The sequence below is a fragment of the Lissotriton helveticus genome, chromosome 10, assembly GCF_964261635.1.
Source record: "Lissotriton helveticus chromosome 10, aLisHel1.1, whole genome shotgun sequence".
NCBI lineage: Eukaryota > Metazoa > Chordata > Amphibia > Caudata > Salamandridae > Lissotriton > Lissotriton helveticus.
Genome location: NC_136071.1, coordinates 1,101,921,080 through 1,101,945,144, shown reverse-complemented (window position 1 = coordinate 1,101,945,144; position 24,065 = coordinate 1,101,921,080). Strand labels below are relative to the sequence as shown.

The following is a 24,065-nucleotide window of genomic DNA, read 5'->3' as shown; positions in this document are numbered from 1 at the left end:
AGAGGGGGGAAGGGTGCAAGGCAGAGTGGAGAAGGGTGCAAGGAGGAGGGGAGAAGGGAGCAAGGCGGAGGGGGAGAAGGGTGCAAGGCAGCGGGGAGAAGGGTGCAAGGCAGCGGGGAGAAGGGTGCAAGGCAGAGAGGAGAAGGGCGCAAGGCAGAGAGGAGAAGGGTGCAAGGTAGAGAAGGGTGCAAGGTGGAGGGCAGAAGGGTGCAATGCAGAGGGGAGTAGGGTGCAAAGTAGAGAAGGGTGCAAGGCGGAGGGGGAGAAGGGTGCAAGGCAGAGGAGAGATGGGTGCAAGGCAGAGAGGAGAAGGGTGCAAGGCAGAAGGGAGAAGGGTACAAGGCAGAGAGGAGAAGGGAGCAAGGCAAAGGGGAGAAGGGTGCAAGGCAGAGAGGAGAAGGGTGCAAGGCAGAGGGGAGAATGGTGCATGGTAGAAAAGGGTGCAAGGCGGAGGGGGAGAAGGGTGCAAGGGGGAGGGCGAGAAGGGTGCAAGGCAGAGGGGAGAAGGATGCAAGGGGGATATTGATGAAGTTAAAAATGTGCCCCGCCTGGAAACATTTCTGTGGACGCCCATGGCAACACACACTACTTTGTGAGAGAGAGTGGGGAGAGAGTGGAGTGAGAGTGGAGTGAGAGAGAGAGTAGAGAGAGAGAGAGAGTGGAGAGAGAGTGGAGAGTGTAGAGAGACAGTGGAGAGAGAGAGAGAGAGTAGAGAGAGAGAGTAGAGAGAGAGGGTGGAGGGAGACAGTGGTGAGAGAGTGGAGAGAGAGAGTGGAGAGAGAGAGAGTAGAGAGAGAGTGGAGAGAGAGACAGTGGAGAGAGAGTGGAGGGAGAGTAGAGAGAGAGTGGAGAGAGAGAGTGGAGAGGGAGTGGAGAGAGAGTGGCGAGAGAGTGGAGAGAGAGTGAGAGAGAGTGGAGAGAGAGTCGAAAGAGTAGAGAGAGTCGAGAGACAGTGCAGAGAGATAGTGGAGAGAGACAGTGGGGAGAGAGAGGAGAGAGAGTGGAGAGAGAAAGGAGAGAGGGTGGAGAGAGAGAGTGGAGAGAGAGAGTGGAGAGAGAGAGTGGAGAGAGAGAGGAGAGAGAGTGGAGAGAGAAAGGAGAGAGGGTGGAGAGAGAGTAGAGAGAGAGAGAGTGGAGAGAGAGGGAGTGAGAGAGTGGAGAGAGAGTAGAGAGAAAGAGAAAGTGGAGAGAGAGACAGTGGAGAGAGAGACAGTGAAGATAGAGTGGACAGAGTTGAGAGAGCGAATGGAGAGAGAGAGAGAGTGGAGAGAGAGTAGAGACTGACTGACTCAGAGACTGAATACTGACTGACCGAGAGACTGACTGGCTGAGAAACTGACTAAGAGAGAGAGACTGACACAGAGAGAGAGAGAGAGACCGACTGACTGACAGACTGACAGAGAGAGAGAGAGACTGACAGACTGACTGACTAACAGACTGACTGACTGAGAGAGACTGACTGACTGAGAGAGACTGAATGACAGAGAGAGAGAGACTGACTGACTGAGAGAGAGAGAGAGAGAGAGAGAGAGAGAGAGAGAGAGAGAGAGAGAGAGAGAGAGAGAGAGAGAGACTGTGATGGAATTGGGGTCAGAGTGTGTATGAAGCTAAGTAATGCCTCTTAAGATTGCTATTGTCTACTAATAAAAATGTATTATCAAACTTTGCTTTTTCTAGTTACATCTGCTTTTGAAATACTGCATTGTCGCATTGTCTAATGTTTTAAAATGGAAACGAGAAGGAGCAGTGGATATACTTTTGTCAAAACTGAATGATGAGTGGGCCCGATGTTGTATATCATGACAGGAGTCTGCATCAGGAAACCCACCTAAAATTGGATAAACTTCCCCGGCGTACTGATGGCAGGGACCCTGTAATGAATGAACCACTACCTATGATAGCCTGCTGGCAGACTAAGCCCAACCTTTGACTCCACCATCCAGTGTTACTTATAACGGCTGTATTGGTGACAGTGGCGTAACAATAGTATGGCGGGTTGCTGGCCTGAGAGCTCTAGACTGGCAGGGAGGATGGGAGAGGGGGCCCTCCATGTAGTTTGCAGGAGGGGGCCCTCAAGTTTCGTTGCACCACTGGGGAGAAGAAGGCGGGTGTTGGCTTCCAAGATATGGGCCCCTCTAGAACAGTGGTCCAAGCTCTGAAAGTCTTTCTTTATGGTTTCAGTAGTGTTGAATTGTAACTAGTTAATGTCCTCTTTGAAGAATCTCTCTGCTCCGCTATTTGTTTACTGTTCATTGCGATATGATATATTTCATAATTGTTGTCTTCTGATTTAATTTCTTAGTATCTTCTCCACTGTATTCTTTTTTTTTTGTAAATGGTATTTCTTACTGGTTTAGTTGTATATGTTTGTGAATACTGATGCCACGACTTGTTATTCCTTTCTTTTTGTTTTCTTGGAAAAACATTAAACAAAGTAAAAAAAAAAAAAAAAGTTGAGACCTACACAGATGGCCATTTGGTTCAATCTGAAGATGGTTGCACTAAAGAATATAGAAACAATCATAGCAAGACTAGGCAGAATGAGAAGATTTGCTTGCCAGGAAAGGGAACAGAACACGTGCTTGGATTGGTCTGAAATAGTGTGCAAATTACATTAGAGCTGCTAAACATTTCCCCAGTCATATCACGAAGAAGAAGGATGGGAACTCTATTGCTGAAATTTATAGTCCGGAATACCAGAATGCCACCTAGAGTGCAGTGATCTCAAAGATTTGTAACACTGTTTGCCCAACTTGCTAACACTATTTTCTGATTTATGAGTGGAAATTGGAGTCAGTTGAACAGGATTAACAAAAGTTGAAGCATTGTTAAGAGTTACTGAAAGTCACTCATGAGGGCCTAATTTATGCACTTTTGAACAGTGGTCTGGATATTACATACAAATGTGCACATCCACTCAGTTATATCTTTTGGTGTAGAGGAAAGTTTTTAGAACATTGTTTCCCAAACCCAAATTCTCAGATATCACTTAGTAAGTCAAGTATGGAAACTTAGTTGGTAGCAAAACATGCAATTTGTTTGTAAATGTGTACACTTAACAGTGCTATTTATGACAGCGTAAGTTATTCCTGTTTCAAAATTCAAATTCAGTACAACATATAATATGTATAACGTAAGAACAGATAGACATTGCATTGAGAGTTATAAGCCACGCCTACTTTAGTACATCGAACACAATGCATACATTTTTAATTATGTCTCATTTTAGAGGGTTTTGTGGGAACACAAAGATATTTTGGGTTCCCCAATAACTATCCATTAACGAAATGGAGGTATTGGATAGGTGACTCTTAAGGAACTTGGCAAGAAGTGTTTTACATCCAGTGGAGGTCTAACTTAGGTGTTCTACATGTGGTTGTCTCCTTGCTTTTTAGTGTTACAATACTGGTGAGGGAAAATGTGTGATGTCTCATGAGAGAAGGTAAATATCTGTGTCGGACACCTTTCGATGGAGCCATGGGGCAAGAATGGGCTACTAGGCCTCTGCCTGCATGTTATAGACTTCATTTCGAGGTCCCCAGGGGTCGCAGCTGCAGCCCCTGGCTTTCCCCTTGCGACCCCTGGCACTGCCTTTGGAACCTCTGGCCTCAGAGGTGGCAAAATCGGTATCAGGAACACCGGGGGACGCTCATCCATATGGACGTCAATTGGGGCTCGACTTTCTTTGTTTTCTGCCAACGTATTATTACACTAATAGTGTCACATTATTCACTATTAGTCTAATAAAGAATGGAATACAATTAGCGGGAATATGACCCTCCCTGGTGACTGAGGTAAGTAAAAATATATTTAAATGTATGTTAGGAGCGTACTTGCAGGTGGGAGTGTGTTTAAGTTATAGAGTGTGAATGTGTTTGTATGTGTAAGCATGTATGTGTGTGCGTGAAAACAAAGGTCAAATTGTGTATGATGTCACTTCTGCAACCCCCGGCATTTTGGTGAATGTACGTTCATGCTGCATGCTGGGGTCGTCTACTTCTGATGTCCCAGGAACCTGCCATACTATGGCCCTGCAGACAGGGCCAGGTGCAACCCCTCCAGCAGTTTACTCTCAGTGGTAGTGGTGGTGAGGAATCACAGGATTTCCAGGGGCAGTGTGGAGGAGCTTCAAGCTCAGAACTCAATATTCACCCAGGAGGGCAATAACAGATTGTAAAAGATGCAACTTGGTTAAAGAATAGTACTTAACTACAAATAGAAAACTCAATACAACGGAAGACGGGCAACAATGTAAATGCGTCCCAATTCCACTGTCTGGGAAAACAACCTCACCTTGAGTTGGTGCAGAGTGGCTTCCAAAATGGAACCCACAGACCTCTGTAACTCAGGTTCACTCATACGCACAATGTACCACACAGGAATTAAACACGTACATACACAAGCATAACATATACTTGGGATGTTAGCACTCAGATTTGGGTTAGCACACAGCAACTGAACTTCAAATGAATGTGTCAGCGGGCGTCTACTCCAGGTCTGGTCGCATCTACTGATTCAGAAATCATGATGTTCTGCCACCACCACTCTACATGCTAAACCCATGGCAGGGATGATAGTCCACAGTCAGCTAAACAAAGGAATGCTTGGTGCACCCCCCACATTCCCACCCCCCAAGTCTTAGGACCTCACGCATGTCAAGGGACAGGTCTAAGCCTTTGTGCACAGACAGGATTAGTGTGAGGCTAGGGGCACAATTAAAACAAATCAGGATACCAGATATTCACAGGCAGGTAGGGTACATTTCCACTTTAACATTCAATGTGTTTTAAAACAAGTTAAGAATCAGGCAAAGCAAGAACCATACCATCCCTTTCCTCTTCAAATATCAATATTAATTCACAGGCCTTTCAATACATTATTGCCGCTCAGCTTACTGCGATTACATGAATTAGTACACAGTGACCAACAAGTTTTTGTTTAAGGCTCAGTCACACATTCAAACTCACTCCATGTTCAGCACAACTGGTTATGCCTGTATCAACAAAGAAAGGGCATTCAACCATATATTATGACAGTTTTTTAGGCAACAAAGTATTTCTTTTTACAATACATTTATAGAAATTTTCTGATGGACCACTTGGCATGTCCATTTTCTTTATTGCTCAGTTTGTATGTTGAACCCTGTGCTATTGCTAATTGCTCACATTCACACATATTTTAACTCACAGGTTACTCTCAAAAGCTTCAGTATGATGATGATTTAGGGCCCTATCCAGAAATGCTAAATTAGTCATAAACATAAGTTCATGACTGAAATTTCCTGTTTTATTCCGGCAGGAATTCATAAAGGGAATGCTAACAGGCAAAAACATATTTACGCTTGTGGGAATATTTTGTACTCAAGGAGTGGGAAAATGGGTATTCCAAAATAAATGGTTAGTTTGGGAAGTTTGTGAATGCTCACAAACATGGATAGTTGTTGACATTTACACACTCATCTCATTCTTTATCTATCCTAGAACAGGAAAGATCTGCACTCCAGCCATGGACATGTGCACAACCCTCTCCCCAATCTTTTGTGGGTTTAGGTCCCCAAGAACCAAGGTGATTACAAAATTATGGTGCTAGCAGCAATTCTGAAGTAAGCTTGGGTCTAGGATTGCATAGGAGTTGCAAGAGATGATGGACAAGATCCTAAAGTGGACATGTGCATTTGAAGGTATACATACCAACAGAAAAAGCCTGACAAAGTAGAAGGGTGGAATATCTTTTTCCAAAAATTATGTGTCTTTCCCTAAACATCTGGGAAAAAAGGCCTTTTCAGCTAAGTAGGGACCTGTCGTGATGGACAGATGAATATCTTCACAGATGGAGGTAAGCATGTATAATTTGTGGCTGGGGGACACACAGCATCAGTAGTATATACAAGACAGCAGAAGATTCCGGGTGAGACACGCTGAGACCAAGATGTACATGACTGTCATGGAGGATTATTTAAGTGAGCTATTATGAATTTGGTGGTCTGAAGTTTGTCTACTTTGGTTGCATGTGGAGCTTAGAGTGGAGATAGGAGATTTCCATATCTAATCTATGAAGATTTTTCTTGATGTTCCGCTCCTATCCTGAATCCTTTTCTATCAGCCCTTCTGGACTTGTGGAATATAAAGTATTTCCTTAAGATGAGTTATGATTAAAGGAGGAATTTATAATATAAAATCTGAGTGTTTTAAATTGGAGACAGGATTTTCCTGGTACCAAGATGGTTTTAAATCTCAGCCCTGAAAACTGAGCCCCTGGTTTACAATATTAGCACTTCCTCAGGTGCCAAAGATCTGATGCAGATATAGCAGGGAAAATCAGAGCTCGGTTTTGGATTGAAGTGGGGGTCTCATCTTTGGAGGAGAAACCTGAAGCAACCCCTTTGGCCTTCCCTGGCCTGGATGCAGATCTGTACCCTACACAATGAGCATGACTGTGCATATGGTGTGCCCGGGCTCTGAGTTAGAGGATTGCTTGGACTGAGGAGCACAGGGCACACAATAAACACAGAAGTGGCAGTGAATGGCATATGACACTATGGGCATCACAGTTAAACTATAGCCATGTCAAACAATTTTGCTAACGAATTTAGATACTCACGTGCAGCATCCTGTTAAAAAATGCAACTTCTATTTCATGGTGTGCAGCCATGGTCCCATGTTGTAGTGTCCATTTGGGATACTCTTTTAAACCCAGCTCTGGTCTGCCTACCCTGTACGCAGACCCCCGTCAACATGATTTAGCCATCACTGCTGCATTTTGGAGAGGGCTCAACAGGTCCTCAAAATGCAGGCTCTGGGATTTGAGCTTTTAAGTACAGTAAACCCCCATGTCTGAAAGGTTGAGGAGTAAAAAGGACTTTCCATGCACACACAACAGTTACCAAGTCCAGTCTGAGAGATCCACCAAAGGACCCTTATGAAAGAACAGCAGTGTCTGCTGGGGAAAAGATATTGCTCCACTCCATTGATGCACTGAACAGTGCAGGCATTCAGACCTTAGATAATCATGTGCTTGCGATGAGATGGACTCTCACTTCAGTACAGTTGACACCACATTAAAGTTGGTTGAAATATCAACTCCTGGACAATGACTACGGCCACTCATCTCAGTATAACTGGTGCCATTTCCAATCCTTCCCGAGTCTCTCCCGCCTGAGATTAGAAAAAGGAAATTAAAAGCTTTGGGATAAGCTGAGCAGGGACACAAGGTCACCCTCTTAGAATACTTCAGGAAATAGTGGGATGGTATTGGTGATGTTACAAGCTGTGAACTGGACAGTACAGGTGATTAATGCATTGATTCAGTGGAAATCAGTAGTGATGAGGGAGTACAGGCTTCTGTCCTTTCCAGACCTGAGACCAGATATCCTGTTGAGAACAAAAGTGCTGATGGCAATTGAAAAGAAGTGGGTGGATCATGGACCAAAAGCATGTTTAGGATTCCAGTGAGGCTCAATTTACAACATCTGAGGAAGTAGTAATCATTTTCACATGTCAACTCAGCCAAAGTTATTTTGTAGGGAGTCCACTTGACAGCTGGGTTACTCTTTACACAGGTAGCCTCAGCGCTTTATCTGGAGTGAATTACAGGGCCCAGGGGTGAGGTTTATTGGCCTATATAGGGACATATAGAGGGTGCTCTTGCTAAAAGGGGGCAGCAGAGTTGGGGCAGTTTCAGAAGTTCAAAGGTATTACATAGTATCTTTGCAGATTATTTTGTTTGTTTCACATCCTCTCCCCTCACAGTCTGATATTTAGCAGCTGATTTTCAGAGAAGTAAAATTAACTGTGGGGAAATCTTTATTCAGTTATAGGTTTAGATTCCATTTTTAGGTCTCGGCTGAACGCGCGGAAGCGCGTGTCCGCCGACAACCTATTGTGGCCGTGTCTCCTTTCCAGGAGACACTCCTGGCCGCGCGCATCGCCTTGGAGGCGATTTCAAACGAGCACGCGCACGCGAACGCTCGCTGCATTCTCTCACACACACACACAGAAGCGCCCATGCATGCACGCACGCACATACAGCCTCCCCCACACACATACACACGCGCACGCACACAGACACACGAGTGCTGCCCCCCTCGCCCCCCCCGCACCCCACACACCGCACACCGCACACCGCACCCCCCAGCCCTTTCTAACTTACCGGGGCAATCTCGGGGGACTCCGCCGCTGCAGCTCTTGCCAGCTCCTTTCACGGGGCTCCCTCTTGGTCAAGGGAGCCCCGCAACAGTCGCCTAACCTCCTGCTGGCGGGCCCGGGGTTCTCCACTGCTCACAGGAGCCCCGGGCCGCGATACGCATGCCTCCTCTTCCGGTCCTGACGCGGCCCCGCCCCCGTCACAGGCGACATTGCCTGACTTCCGGTGGGTGCGTACATTTTTAAATCAATGTGAGCAAGTTTCTTTTTTTTTCTTTACTGCTTTCCGTGCAACCTTTTTTTCTTCACACAGCTATAATGAAATAACAAGCGATTTAACGCCCCAGTGAGGCATAATTAGACACCACCAGATGGCTTACAGAGTTACCTGAAATAACGGGCGAAAGCGCACTTGTGGCCACCCCGCTACAATACTCTTAAAATGGTTGACCTGGTCCACCCGGGAGATAAGCATTGTTTTTTGAGTGTGTTTATTTTCACTTGAAAATCAAAACTAGGTTCATCCCCCTTTCCCAGCTGCACAAGTGGAGACATCGATATTTCGAAAGAAAACTGTTTGGGTATAATAGCCGGTTTGATTTGCCATTCTTCTGAAGCAGGGTGAGAGCGAGTGTTTTTGGGGGTCATTTCATTGCAATCAATGGAGATGGAAATATCTGGCAGTGTGAAGAAGGCTTGTTTACAGGGCGGGCGAGCAAATGTCACAGCTCTGTTCTCGCCTCGGTCTCTGTTATCCACCCCAGTCTGGCAGCTTATGCATGCTTTCCATGGCTTGCGTCTTCTCACTGGCTGCGTCCTCTGCCTTATCTTCCACCATCTCCACGTTTGTTTTCTTTCTGTTTCCTTTATTCGTCTCTGGAGAGGACAATCTTTCATGACCAAAGCTTTGTGTTTACAAAACTTTAGGAAAGAGAGAGAGTGTGTGTGTGTGTGTGTGTGTGTGTGATGTGTGTGTGTGATATGTGTGTGTGTGATATGTATGTGTGTGTGTGTGTGTGTGTGTGTGATGTGTGTGTGTGTGATATGGGTGTGTGTGTGTGTGATATGGGTGTGTGTGTGTGATATGTGTGTGTGATATGTGTGTGTGATGTGTGTGTGTGTGTGATGTGTGTGATATGTGTGTGTGTGATGTGTTTTCTATGTGATTCGTTTTGAAGCTGTTAATTTGTGTGGGTGCAAATGCAATAGGTCTCGTATTTGCCAGAGATTAAGCTATTGGCATTGTAAATGACAATGCCATTTATTTATATGCTTTAAAGACAAAAACATAAATAAAAATGTCATGACCAATGCCAATAGCTCTAACTTTAACAATGCCGAGACCATTGCATTGTAAATGCTTGTTTTAAGTTGAGGGCAGCTTTTTCTGGATGAGTTAATACTTATTTTTGAAGTATTTACCCTATATTTTAATTCGTAAATGTAAATGTACATGTATTTATATAGCGCAAATCACCGACCCGGTATCTAAGCGCTTGCTTAGGGAACCCGTCCTGGTATTCCCCTGTGAGATACCCCGGAAGGGTATCCACAAGGTGAAAGCCAGGCATCCCGCCGCGAGGGGCCGCAGTGGAGATTAAGCAAGCTATTGCCCAGAGTCGCAGAGTGTGACCCCGTGAGTCGAGTAGGCACCGGAGCGAGAATTGTCGAGTCCGTGGAATTTTTTAGCCCAAGACCCGCCGAGGCGGGGAATCGAACCCTAGTCCACGGCCGATCTTAGCTTCCGGGTCTGCCGCCTCTAACCACTGAGCCACGCTTCTCCACATTCCCACATTCGTAACAAGAAATGATTGAAACATATAATTGGGATCGTCTCTTAGATGTCCTTGTGAGTTCTAGCAGGAATGGATGCACGCTTTGGGGATTTTAACAAAAATGATTTATTTTTATTGTATAGCTGATATTTGCAACTTTTGAAACTCCTAAAATACTTGTTTAAATGTTTTACTAACATTTTCTAAATAACTTGCAGAATTGCATGACAAGAAATTCCAACTTTTTAAAAACTATAAAAGTAGCTGAAGTTGTCAAATCAATTCATGTTTTTCCTAAATGTTTTTAAACAAATAAGATATTGGCAAATAGAAACATTGGCACTTTGATTTTGAGGGGAGAACCAAATTTTGAGTTGACGAAATCAATTTCAGCACACACTACTTAAAAGAAACTCTACTCAGCACTTGTTACAGCATTAATAATTGAACTAAAAATATACTCTGTGTTTTCCTATTCCCGATTCAAGAACATTCAACAATTGTTTACAAAATATAAATTCATCGACAGAATAATAAATATAATTCCCTAATGAACAAATGGCCCAAACACAATAGTGGTGCAAACATCAATGTGCAAACTGCACACCTCCCATTTCCCATTAGCATGGGGCATGATACAATTAGTTGTTGTTCAATCTGCACTCAATTCTGAGCTAGACAGGATGGAATACATAACTATTCACAAACTGTGCATGAGTTTAGCAATTCTGGGTATGCAAATCGACATTTGCGCATTCTGCCTCTACTATTTAGAGCAGATTCTACTTGCTGAAAAGCATGGGGCATTTTTCATCGAACTCGCAATCCCATTTTGGGTGCATATGAGAGTTTAATTGGAATTAACCCCAATGTTATAGTCACAACCTGCTTGTTCAGTTGTATTTAAAGTATCATGCATGAGCCAATCAAATGACGGAAAATAAGATGACATGATGCATTAATCAGACCTTTACCTGGCAATTTGCAGCGATCCTGAAGAAGGCTAGTGCAAGAAAGAAGTTCCAGTCATTTAAGAGCGGAGGAACATTTCTGCCGCAATAATATACTGAAAACAAATCTTCAAGTTCTGGAATGCAAGTGAAAAAGAAATAAACATAGTAAGTTAATGACAAACATATACAACCTTGAAAGTGGTTGCAAAATGAAAAGACGGGTCCATTCACAAAAGGATCGGATCTAGCTGTGTACATTTGAATGCTACAGACTTATTGCAACATGAATATCAAGCTACTAACTACATATAGGTTAGTGTAGATTACTATTCCTTATTCCACATTTACAGATGTGGAGTAAAGTATAGAAAATCTATACGTAACCATACATGCTTACCTTCATGATATTTTTGTTGTCAATATTCTTGTTACAATATTTTTGTAGCATGATATGTAGGGCTAGATTTTCTGATCGTATACTGCAGAAAATTACAACAGGTAAGTGTGTACCTTTATACACGAGTAAGTGGACTAGCTGTGCATCACTATATAGAATGTATAACTGCATTTTTTGCTAATGTAAGTAAAAAAAAGGACGTTTTGTGAAAGAGGTCCATGCTGGTGCAAGCCTCATTTTGCATTGATTGATTTTGAACAGATTATTTTCCCAGCAGCCTCAGAATGTGTATTAGATAGTAAGGTACCAAATAATAAGATAGCATTTGGCCCACTTGGCTCAAGGTACAGACGAGCATGCAAAATCCCATTTTGTTTTTTCTGTGTAATAGCAATTTGTGGTGCACACTCCCCATGAACATACTAGCTGTGAGTAAAGTTTTTCCAACTTTGTATTCTAAAGAAAGATCCAAAAGAGCATGTATACAGCCAAAATGACAAGCAAAAGGTCAAATTGAGGGAGCGCATGGGCCATAAAACACACACGCTCTTTTACTTCGATCATGACAGCGAAAAACAGGCGCAGCATGATACACACAGTTTGAATACTGAATAGACAGGTATAGCGACCATACTTTCTTAATGAAGCCCTTAACAATACGCATACATACATATTTGTCACGCATATGAGAACCATGCACATCTAACTCGAACTATGTCTTATTCTCAAGTTTTTACCAACATACACACATACTAATGCCGCCATAACAGCGAATGACGTGTCTTTTAACCTTAGTGCCTACATCACACATATTATTATAATGGGAGTCTCAATCCAAAAACGTATTTCCTCGCATACAATCACAGTTTTAGGAATACACCGACTGGTCTGTCAATACTATAGGCCAATAGCCTACATGAGCATCATCAACACGAGGTTTTATTGTTCAAAAAAAGAAAGTATACAATTGCAACTTTCTTTCTTTTATTTCCAGTCAGAGGTACAACTGACCTGACTCTAAAAAAAATTGAGTGGTAAGTTAACCACCCATAGTAGTCGCCACAACGCGCCACTACGAATCCACCGGTCCTGAAGAAAGCCTCTGGATGAAACACTAGGCTTGACCACCATCAGTGCGGTAGATTGTTAACTTTATCTACGCACGCACGCACCTCTATTTTTACTTTCTCACACCACCTGATTAATTAAATTATCTACCGACAAGGTGGCGTAGGTAATTTTAAACTGCCTTCACAAGGGCACCTTTCCTCCCTTCACCCTACTGTAACACCAGTTGGTCTTCCTCCGGGTGGAGGCCAGCAAATTCTCAGAATAAACCCGATGATGATGCTGTCACGTTAAACAAAGGCGAAGAACCGCCCCTATCTTATGTACGTGAATGAGGGTTTTTACAGAACGAAAAACATGACCCTGGTACGCAGGACAAGTGGTCCATTCTCCACCCTCTTTTGATTATATGAATCTTCATCTGGAAGCCGAATGGACCATTGCTTTTCCTTCCCTCCTTTTTAATTATACTACGTCCAAAATGGGCCAGCTGATCGGGTATACATGAAAAACATTCAGATTGGACCAAGAATTACATAAAGGTACATTAAATTGCATTGAGAGGACTGGTGTCTACAGGCTGCTTTGAGCGACACATCCCTTGTTTGAATGCATAATCTTGTGAATATAGGATTCATGGCATCATACCACTGAACATGTGGTATGTAATTGAATGACCTTTCTGAAACAAGAAACATGAACTTTCTAAAGCCCAGGTGTACCCTTCAAATTAAGTAGTTTGATATTTGAAGGATCTGTCATTCTTTATCTACAGAATAATATCCAAGCTCAATCTTGTGGTGGAATTGTACCTGCCTTGATACAAGAGGCTTGTTATCTTCACATTTTGAATCTAAGTCTAATTGCTTCCAGATACATTCATAGTAGTGAGAAAAGCCTTACAGTTGATTTGTAGGGAAAATCATCACGGTTTCATTTACAATCTTCTTGTATTAGATGGCAATTTATTAGAGTCAATAAATGCAATTGTTAATCATCTAAAACATAACTGCTATGAATAGCAAGTCATTTCACAGAAGGAAAAAAAGTTTCACAACTTCCACCTGGTGCTCACAGATGCACTTACTATAACCATCAGCGTTTGTTTGGGGATTAATAGCAGAAGGCACAGAAAAGTAAGCCAAATCTGCCAAAGGGGGCCCAATTGATGAACATTCCCAGTCAAGGACGGCCATGACACGTGCCTAAAATAGAAAGAAACAATAGGTTCACACTAGTAATGCACCACCGGATAAATGTTGTTTGTTCATCAACAGCCGTCTACGTAGATATATAGAACAGAATTACAACATAGAAAGAGAGACGTCATTCTGATGTGATAAGGAAACAAAATAAATTAATATAGGTTTTGTACATGTCAAATCCTCGTAGAGGCAATGTTTGTAAAGAAAAGAGGTACCCCCAACTAATATTCCTAGGTTTTTCTTAGTTTAAATTGTATATATTACACTAGTCGTAGTCTTTTGTAGTCTTTTGTATTAATTCTTGTTCTTGATTTCTTTCTATTTTGGAAGGAAGTTAGATATGTTTTAGAGGCTTCATTCCTCGAATTTGTAATTAAATGTTCACTTGGTGATGGTTTTTGGTTGATCTAGATTAATTGTCACAAACCCATTCGGGTTATTTGGTTAGGCTATTATAATGAATGTGTAACGACTAGTAGTTTTTAATGTAAGTTGGTTGTAATGATTGTTATTGACCTCATGTTGTAATAGAGGCTATTTTATGTATATAGGACCGTTGTACAGCACTGATATAGAATTTTGGTTATTTGCAGCCTGATTAGCCTCTGATTGAACTATATTCATGGCTTCCTGATGAAGGCTGATAGCCGAAACTCGCGTAGGATTTACCAGAATTCAAAGCCATGTCATCACTGAATGTTGTTTTTACATTGTAAATGTGCTATTTGAATTAATGAATTCAGAAAGTTACTCTTGAACTTTAAAAACGGTGAAAATAAGTAATACAATTGAAACACAGTATTAAAATGTGTATTAGGCAACAAAATTTGATAAGTGTAATTGCCAGACAATTTTTAGATTTTTTAGATTCTTTAATTATAATAAAAAGAAAATTTAAATAAAAAAATATATAGAATCAGTTGTTGTCCACTGTGTATTAAACAGGCTGCATTTACACTGTATTTGATTATGTTGTATCGTGCTGGTTGTTTAGGTCCAGAAGTATTATTCTCATCTTACTAAATGTATTTGTTTCACACTAAATCCTCGTAGAGGTAAACTTTAAAATGAATTGTAGCTTAGCAAGTTCAATTGCATAGTGATTGGTTGTGTGACAAGAAAAAAATAGAATGAAGCTTCAGGAATGGAGTTTAGTTTTCTGTACTATGGGCCACATCTACCAACCAAATTTGAGTTTGCAAATGGGGCGAACGCAAAAAAGTATTTTTACATGTTTTAAAACCCATTTTGTGATTTGATATGGTGTTACCGAATCACGAAAGGGTTTGCGATACGGTATTTGGAAGGGGCGTGTTTAGGGCTTCCCTTCCAAATAGCGAATCCTAATGATATGTATGAATGTTTTGTGACCGTGAATGCAGTCGCAAAACATTTGCATTTTACCACCTACTTCAAGTAGGTGGTAACCCATTCGCTAATGGGAAGGGATCCCCACGGACCCTGTCCCCTTTGGGAATGGTTGTAAAAACTTTTTAAGAGTAGGCAGTGGACCACTGCCTGCTCCTAAAAAATTAAAAGAACACTTTTTATTTTTTTATTTTTTAAATGCAACCTGTTTTCCTTTAAGAAAAATGAGCTGCATTTAAAAAAAAAGATTGCTGTATTTTAAAGCAAACATGGTGGTCTGCTGACCCAGCAGGCCAACATCACCAAATGTTTCATATACCGACTCCTAATGGGTCGCAAATTGTGATCTACCTCATTAATATTAATGAGGTATGTCGATTTGTGACCCCCTAGGAATCGGTATCTGAAACTCTTGGAGTCTAGGCATTGGGAATTGCGATTACCTAATTGCGATTTGCAGAAAATCACAATTAGGTCATTGCAATTTCCAATTTTGATGCATGTGGCCCTATAATATTAATTTGACATATGCTGTTTTATTTGCTTGGAGATGATAGAAACCAAGGACCTCATATATGAATATTCCAAGATACTGATTTGCAGTTTGTGGTTTCTTATTTGGAATGTATTATAATGGATTCGGAAAAAGTAGTCACAGTCTGAGCACCATCTTCTACCGAAAGCATTGATATTTTGAGAACCACGCTATGTATTGGTTGGTTCACAAAATACTGAATCGCAGTGTGTGGCAGTATGACCTACCTCATTAAGGTAATTTGCAACCCACCACAATTAGCTAGCGCAACGGACATGGTGACCTGCATGGGTCAGCAGACCACGTTGGTAACTGCTTTTAAATAAGCAGCTTTTTTCAAAAAGATTTTTTTTTAAGTTCCCCCCATTTTTCTACAAGGAAAACAGGATATGTTTAACAAAATGTAAGATTTTACTATCATTTTATTAGTAGCAGACAATGGCCCCAGGGATTACTGCCTGCTCCTAAAATGTTTTTATGCACATTCACAAAGGGGAAGGGGTGCACTGGGGACCCCTTCTCGTCCGCAATTAGTTACCACCTATTTTGACTTGGTAAAATATTACTGTTTTGCAACAAGATTTCAGTCGCAACACATCATAGCTTAAGGAATCACCATTTGGAAGAGACGCCCTTTCCACACCGCTTTCAAATACTGATTTGGTATTTACTTGCTAACTCAAATTAGCATGGAGTGTTACCGAATCGCAATTTGGGTTTTGTATATTTAAAAATTCCAATTTTAGGTCGCGAAGGCTCCAATTTGACCCTTGTGGCCATAAACTTCCTTTGCACATGAGGTCCCAATCTTTGTATTCACTGCAACCATTTTGCAGACAGCCATGTGTTGAGCTAAATTATGGTATATGAATGAATATCAATGGAGGTTCGGGACCCATGTAAAAAGCAATTGATCTCAATGCTCTCTTTCATCCATTTTATGAGACAAATTGTCTGCAAGGGGGAAATGGAAACAAACAGCTAAATTAAATATGGTAGCCAAGCAAAGTCGAAACAATGCATGAAGTTCTTGTTTTATTCCCCAACAACAGCCACAAACACCAAATCTACAAATGAAATCAACATTTGCTTTATCAGGGGACCACGGAATCGAGTTATATTATGTGTATTTGCAAAGCACACTATCAGTCGCGAGAATATCCTGGCACTGAGCAGGTGTGTGGGCCTACTCCTGCTTATGGTAGGTTCAGTGATTCTGAAGATAAAAAACTTTTTCTGGTGAAGCGGTCTCCAACTTAATTCCCAAAATATTAATTCAGTCCTGGAACGTGTTGTTTAGGTCGAAAAAGACGAGCTGCCATCTGTATTTTTTCTAGGCTCCCCTTCACCTCCCTGGCTATCATCATTCCGGGATTTCTTTCTACTGGATTTCTTAATTTCAGTCTTTGCCACTAGTCTGGTACCCTGGTCAATTCCCTCACTTTCCCTCAAAACTATGCTTTTATCTGTACCTCTGTCCTTGACTTCTGCCTGTTGCCTAGTATACTTACCCGCATTACCCTTGTACCAATTCCAATGCCTATTCTGAAGTACTTACACCCCTATTTTTACCCTAGTATTGCTACCTCTAGGTATACAGAGGTACCTTTATTCCAAGCTATCCATTTGTACACCTATATTGACATATACCCGATGAAGGCTATTGCTCACAATAACAAAACACCTCTGCCTTCTCTATACCCGTCGTACCACTGTCCTTACATATAACGTAGTATATTTTCATCTACATATGTTCTAATCCCTCTATACATACGTATGCTCCATGCCTGTAAGCTGCCTAAACCTAGTACCTCTACGTTACCATAGAACCTATACCACTGCTTATACCATAAGAGCTATACACCAGCCAATATCATTTTACATTTACGGCTACTTCTACTTTAGTATCTCTATCCCTACGTATACTCCCATACCTGTGCCACCAGTTACACCCTAGAACCTCTACATCTCCCTATACACAAACACCTCATGCTCACATTTGCCATCTATTACCTGGTAGTTTGCAAGGGGTGACCAGATTTGTGACCCTTTGAGTAAAAATCCCTCTGAGTGTGAGAATTATTGTGTGTTGAGTAAGACATGGGTCAGGCAATAGACAGCCATTGCAAGACACCACCACAACACCATGCATCTGGAACCATGTTACTGCCCATGATTAGGTTTATCCTATTTCTATTACTGTTTATTGGCATAGACAGACCAAGAATTGAATGTGGTGATACTCCACTATTTTCTCCACCTCACTATGATTTGATGTCACAAAAGGCCTAAATACTGTAGGCCTCATTTACAAATGTTTGATGCACTGCAGCACACCAAGCCTTCCTGCTGCACTGACGTGTATCAAACTAAATGGGCAGGAATGTAAAATACGGCACATTCCTGTCCTTCTCCCCAGCCTGGCACACAACAGCAGCAGTACGCAGACACAATTGCGTCATTTCGCAAGGGTGCCTACACTGAGCGGATGATTGTTTTTGTGCAAGGTGTCCCTTCCTGCACAAAACCAATCATTAAAGGCATTTTCCTCTTCCAATGCGTGCTGCAGAATACAGGATTCTTGATGAGGGTCTGTAATAGTGCTTACCCATCACAGACATTTATAGTGCTATATTGTCCAGCAGGTAGATTCACAGACCCTTTAAAGTCATTTTACTGTCAATGTGAGCACACGGTGAGCAGTTCCAGATGCAGTAGCATCACACACACAAACACACACACACACACACGCAAACACACACACACACACACATACATAAACCTTAGGCATACACAAAAGCCACATTCACAAAGTGACCTTTAAACCACTCATACACAGAAACTGACCCTCACTTACCCTTGTGCAAATACCCATCATAAGGGACCCCTTATGAATGTATCTGCTAAATCATCCACCATCAGCCTCCTGATGTGGGAGCTGTGAAATCTGAGTGGGAAGGAGCAAGACAACTTAAATGGGGAAGGGGAAGTGGGATGCCACTGGCGATTGGGCAGGCATATGTACCATCCAACGTATTGTCCGATCGAGGGAGGTGTTGTGGAGAGGGTGAGAGGAGGGGCGCAGGAGAGGATATAAGAGGGTAAAGGGCATGCAAGGCTTGAATAGACTATTGAGAGATTACTACCTCTTCCAGATTTGTGCTCCTAAATGACTTGTAATGCACGACTGGTGAACAACACAATGATGCAGATGTGTACATTTCTGTTTATGTACTTAAAATTTAAATAAAAAGATTTTTTAAAATACCCATCAATCCATAGACATTTTCCTTTCAAATACATTATCCATCTATCTAGCATCTGCCCACATAATTTCAGCATACATCACAACATATATTCACGAGCCATCTAGACTATCACTCACCCAACCGTCAATAAACTCACACCACCATCCAATACACCATCCATTTACTGATATATCAATACAGTCATTCACCTCTCAACCCATAACATATCAGGACATGACATGACATATGTATTTGTAAGTACACCTTCATCTCGAGGTATCTTGGTGCTGAAATAACAATGTTTATACTCAACCATCCATAGCTGACCATTTCACTTGTTCAACCATCCAGGTACTTACAAATCCACACACTTTGCTCAAGCGTACATGTTAGAAATGGGGTAGCCAGTTCTACGGGGGGTAGCATGGTGCAGAGCGGGCAGGCCAAACTCCCACAGACGACTCACCAGGCGCACCACAAAAAGAGACACAACACCCGTTTTGGTGAAAAAGAATAACTTTTGTATTGTCTCCAATATGCAAAAGCAAACACAGTAATCACTTTACTGCGCCAACTGGCGCCAGGGCAATATATACAAGGGGGATTATTTACAGGGTAAATGGAAACAGAAAGAAAAAGGTAAGTCCATTAGTTCCAATGCTGAAATAGAAAAACACAAGGCATTCTCAGTTAGCATGAACTCATTAGGCCGGTAACACTGTGCGCCTAAACATGGCCTAAACACCTTGGGCCTAACCTCATGCAGGTACGTACACCATAGGCCTAGAACATCAGGATGTGTACTCAAGGGGCCATTGGCTTCAACATTAGGCACAATAGTATAGGCAGGACTCGGGGCCTAAAGACCTTCCCTGGCATGAACACCTTCCACAGGGACATATACCGCTAGCATGACATTAGTAATCAGTGTCGGCATCAGGCACCACAAATCATGAGCATGGGGCGTATTCAAATGAGCATGGGACAGTACACGTCTGCACATGAAGTGCCACCTAGATCCAGGTAGGGCACTAACCCCGAACCCAAATCACCATGGGCCTACACACTCTAGCATTTCAATAGGCATACTTTACATTTCCGTAGGCCTACAGGTGAAGCAACCTGACACAAGTATTAGGCCGAATTGCATGGGGCATACCAATAGGCAACAGAGCACATTAGGGGCTAGAACAGGCATCTAATGGAAACCTCACTAAGCGCCCCAACGTCGTAGGTCCACCTTTGGAGTCCCTGTGTCCTGGGACCCTACAATCAGAAATTTAGGGGCCCGCTGAGTTCTGGCCAGTTGGGGGTCCCCTCCGGGTACCCGATGCTCAAAGAAAAATGCCTCACGGTGCAGCTGCCCACTCCGGTCCTCTTACAATACTCACTGGGGGCGGGCACAGGTCATGTGCTCTGTTGCCCCCCCTCCACCAGTTGAACCCCACTCACCGGGCTCCTCGAGATGACTCCTCTTCTCCAGCGGGCTGGCGACAGGCGCGGGGCTTCCCTGTCTCCACCTGGGAGTCCCGCTGGCAGTAACACCTTCTGGGCAGCCAGGACTTCACAGTGGAGGGGGCAGGCACCGACAATGTGCCTCCAGGTCGCCCTCCGCCCTCACCAGACAGCTGCGGCCACTGCTTCATGAGCGGCGGCAGGGTAGGCTCCTGCTTCCCTGGGGCTGTGTGCGTCTTCGGGGGCTCTGGGCGAGCATGGGGTAGGCTCCGCCTGGCTCCTTGGTCCAAACGGGGTTCCCTCATCACCACGGGAGCCCCGCACCACCGCTGCTTGCTTCCTGTTGCTTCCTCTCGGTCTGCGGCCACACCCCCAGCCCGGCGCGCCTCAGCCTGGCTTTCGGGTGCTCCCTCTACTCTTCTTCCGGGTCGCCGCAGGCAGAGCGGCGGCCCATAGCGAATCCCTGGGTCGCGGCAGTGATTCCGGCCCGCATTAAAGTTTGGCCATATGCGGGGTAGGCACCCGCTTAGTTTTAAGGCACGCCCAAGCAGCGCACAAGCAGGGTAGGCACCCGCGTAAGGGGGCATTAAAACGCGGCAATATGTGGGGTAGGCACCCGCCAGCTTCAATTGGCCAAAAGCGTGCCAAAATGCGGGTTAGGCTCCCGCAGGGCTTCACAATCAAGCAGTTCCTTTAGGCCAAGCAGCGCTTCTGCAGCACAGCTCCTCGGGGGCACAGTCCTCTCAACACACAGCTGTAGGATCCCTCAGTATAGCGCTTTTACAGCCCAACGTTGCAGAGGGCAGACACTCCTCTTCCCCGGGCACTTCTGATGCAGCGCCCACGAGGCGCCAGGTCCCATCAACAGCCTCAGGGGCCCCAGGGTAACGCTCCTCACCTCCTGAGGGGGGTCCAGTCCAGCCCCAATGTAGTGCTCTCCTCTTCAGGGGCTTTTAGATGTAGCGCTCGGGTGGCGCAAGGTCCCAGCAGCCTCAGGAACCTAGGCTGGCGCTCCTTCTTTCAGGCGCCAGGTGGCAGAGCAGCGGGCACTACTGGGCCAGGTCAGCAGTCAGTGGGGACTCATCAAGACAGGGCGGTAGGCTTTAACCATCCTCCACTGTAGCATGGCCCTCCTCCTGTACAGCAGCCGGTACTCCTGCAGTGGGGCTTCTACTAGCCCTGGGGACAGCAGAGGGGTGTTAGTTAGGTGCAGGGTCCAGCACACAGGCCCAAGTGGCGGTTTCCACTGGCAGCAGGTCCCCTCACTCTCATGTCCCTGCTCTGTCTCAGCACATGGTGGCACAGCCCCCTTATTTATATGCCCCTCACCCCACCTACCAGGCAGTGCCAGAAGCTTCTGGAATCCTCTGGGGAACTGGTTCAAACTGGCTCAGGGGGAAGAGTAGAGCACCCTGGGTGCCAGGCTTTCCCTCCAAATGCTGGGATGGCTGGGTACCAAACAACTAGACTGCTAACCCACTGCAGTCAGGTGGCGCAACACATAGCCATGGCATCCATTTTAAATGCGACATTTCACCAGGGTGCATTTTTACTATGGGGGTTAATAATTGCACACACCATTGCATTACATTACACATTGAACAGGGCATCTCATACCACACATGGCCTATACAACTTCCTTTACCATGGGGGAGACATCCTAAACTAGGGGGGTGAAAAGCAAAAAAGTTAGGGGGAAAATGGGCCAAGTCCAACAGTACACATCAAATAGTCACAGGTGTTTGCACTGCTGCTGCAGTCTGTGCTGTACCTGTTATTTGAGAGAGGAGGTTTCACAGATACGTCCTGAGCTCAACCTGTTCTTTGACAGTAGGAAGCCTGTTCTGTTGCTGCAATGTCAGGGAGAGAAGTTTTTGCTGTCCGTGTTCCACGAAGGAGAGAAACTTGCCCCTTTGCACAAGCTGCACCTGTTCCAGGAAGGAGGAAACCTTGCACTTCTTCACATGCTGAACCGGTTCCACCAAGGTGGGAAGCTTGCATTGAATTAGTAAGAAGCATTTTGTGCAATTGGCCTTCTCCAGAATCCGAATAATTGTATGCCCAGGTCTTAACATAGCAGTTAACTTTATATGCTGCTTTGTAGCTCCCATACCATGTGCTGTATGCTGCTCTCTTGGCTCTTTTAGCTTCAGTACCCTCTGAAGTGAATTAACAGGTTTCTGCTCCACCATGACAAGGATTGGATTCCTTAACAGGGGTAAAGTTGTCTTATGCTGATGAGATCCAGCCACTAAACATCAACAATACTGCCAAAGAATTTGCCACTGTAGGTAAATTGAATGTTAAATATGCAATAGACTCCCCAATAGTTTCTGCAGGTAACAACAAACAATTCACTTTGTGTAGTGTGTTGTCCTTTGAGGGTTAACTAAAATTAGTAATATAGCATGATTTCATTTGATTTTTAGTTTTTTATAGCACTCGGGTGCCCGGAGTGGTCTTAGCACTGCTTTTTGCAAAAGATGATACTAGATATAGGTGTACTGCACTTTTTTGTCAAAGAGCCAGGTTTTTAATGATTTTCTAAAGGAGATGACGTTGGAACTGTTAAAGTTTAAGGGAAGTATCTTCCAGAGTTTTGCTGTTCCTGCAATGAAGCCCCCCGTGTACTCTCTTTGTTCTGGGAACCACCAAAAGCTAGTGAGCAGAAGATTGTACATTTTTAGCTGGAGTATACCAGACAAACGGATTCCTAAAATAGTCTAGACCAACCTTGTGCAACTCTTCATGGGCTAGGCATAATAATTTAACTTTAATCCTTTTGGCGACTGGGAGCCAATGCAATTTGGCCAGGCCCTGGGACACAGATTGATGCTTGGGGATTCCCAGAAGCAATTGTGCAGCTACGTTTTGAAGTACCTGAAGTCTCTGCAGGAGTCCTTTTTGTATGTTTAAAAATAGTGCATTTTCATAGTCCAACTTGGACAGAGCCAAAGCAGAAACAACTGTCTTTTTGAAGGTGTAGTAGAATGAAGAGGCGGATCTTTCTAATCATATTTAAGATAAAAACACTACTGAAGTTAGGGCATTAACCTGGTCTTTAAAGGTTAGTCTGTCATCAAAGATGATCCCGAAATTCCTAATCTTTCTTACAGGTGATGGAAGGGATCCCATCTTGTTCGGCCACCAACTCGCTGACCAAAAGGAAGTGTTGTTCCCCATAAGAAGGACCTTTGTTTTCCCCGAGTTCAACTTCAGGCAGTTATTCTTCATCCATTCATTAATCTGGGTCATACAGGAGTTAAAAAGTTCTGCTGTCTCTTTCACATTGCTGGATACAGAGACAATTAAAAGAGTAGGGCTCAGCAATGAGCCCTGTGGCACACCGCAAGGTACCCTGAATTGTTCAGAGGAGAATGGTCCCATCTGCACATATTGTCCCCTATCTGTAAGGAATGCCTCAAGAAGTTCAGGGAACTAGTGTTATGTGGTTCCTATAAACCTATATAGGATCTGCACGTTTAGACAACATAGACTGTGGGATTGGTGTCCAGACTGATTCCAGACACCCCCACCGGGTATGTTTGCTTGTATACCAGCTAGCTCACAGTGCCACTAGAAACCCCTCTTACCAAGGAGAGAATAGTTCTTGGCAACTATTGAACAGGACAACTTTGTCCCATCCGGGATCGTGGAAACAGTACAGTACTTTTTGCTCAGTCACTCATGCTCACTTTGTCTCAGAGAGATACACAGAATAAACAGTGGAGACATTTTTCAATATGCATAAGAAACAATCGATGGACGGAATGCTGGACAATGCAAACATTCACCCCTAGTCACAAGGATCTGGGTTTAATCCATCATTCTTTTGCTCACCACACCACCTCAGTTTGGACCCAGCCATAAGCAAATCAGTCTTGACCCTGTTCCTTATGGGGACAGTTCAGCCCAAACTT

General features: G+C 43.7%; 1 protein-coding gene across 1 annotated transcript in view; it reads right to left on the bottom strand.

Annotated features, from left to right (window-relative positions):
- Positions 1–24,065, bottom strand: part of LOC144785624 (acyl-CoA dehydrogenase family member 11-like) — a 164,308-nt gene that overhangs the window by 41,021 nt on the left and 99,222 nt on the right. Inside the window, exons 4-5 of the mRNA XM_078664432.1 lie at positions 13,422–13,539; positions 10,891–11,003 (exon numbers count right to left, since the gene is read on the bottom strand). Of these exons, the coding sequence (XP_078520558.1) occupies positions 10,891–11,003; positions 13,422–13,539 (231 nt within the window). The remainder of the gene's footprint in view (positions 1–10,890; positions 11,004–13,421; positions 13,540–24,065) is intronic.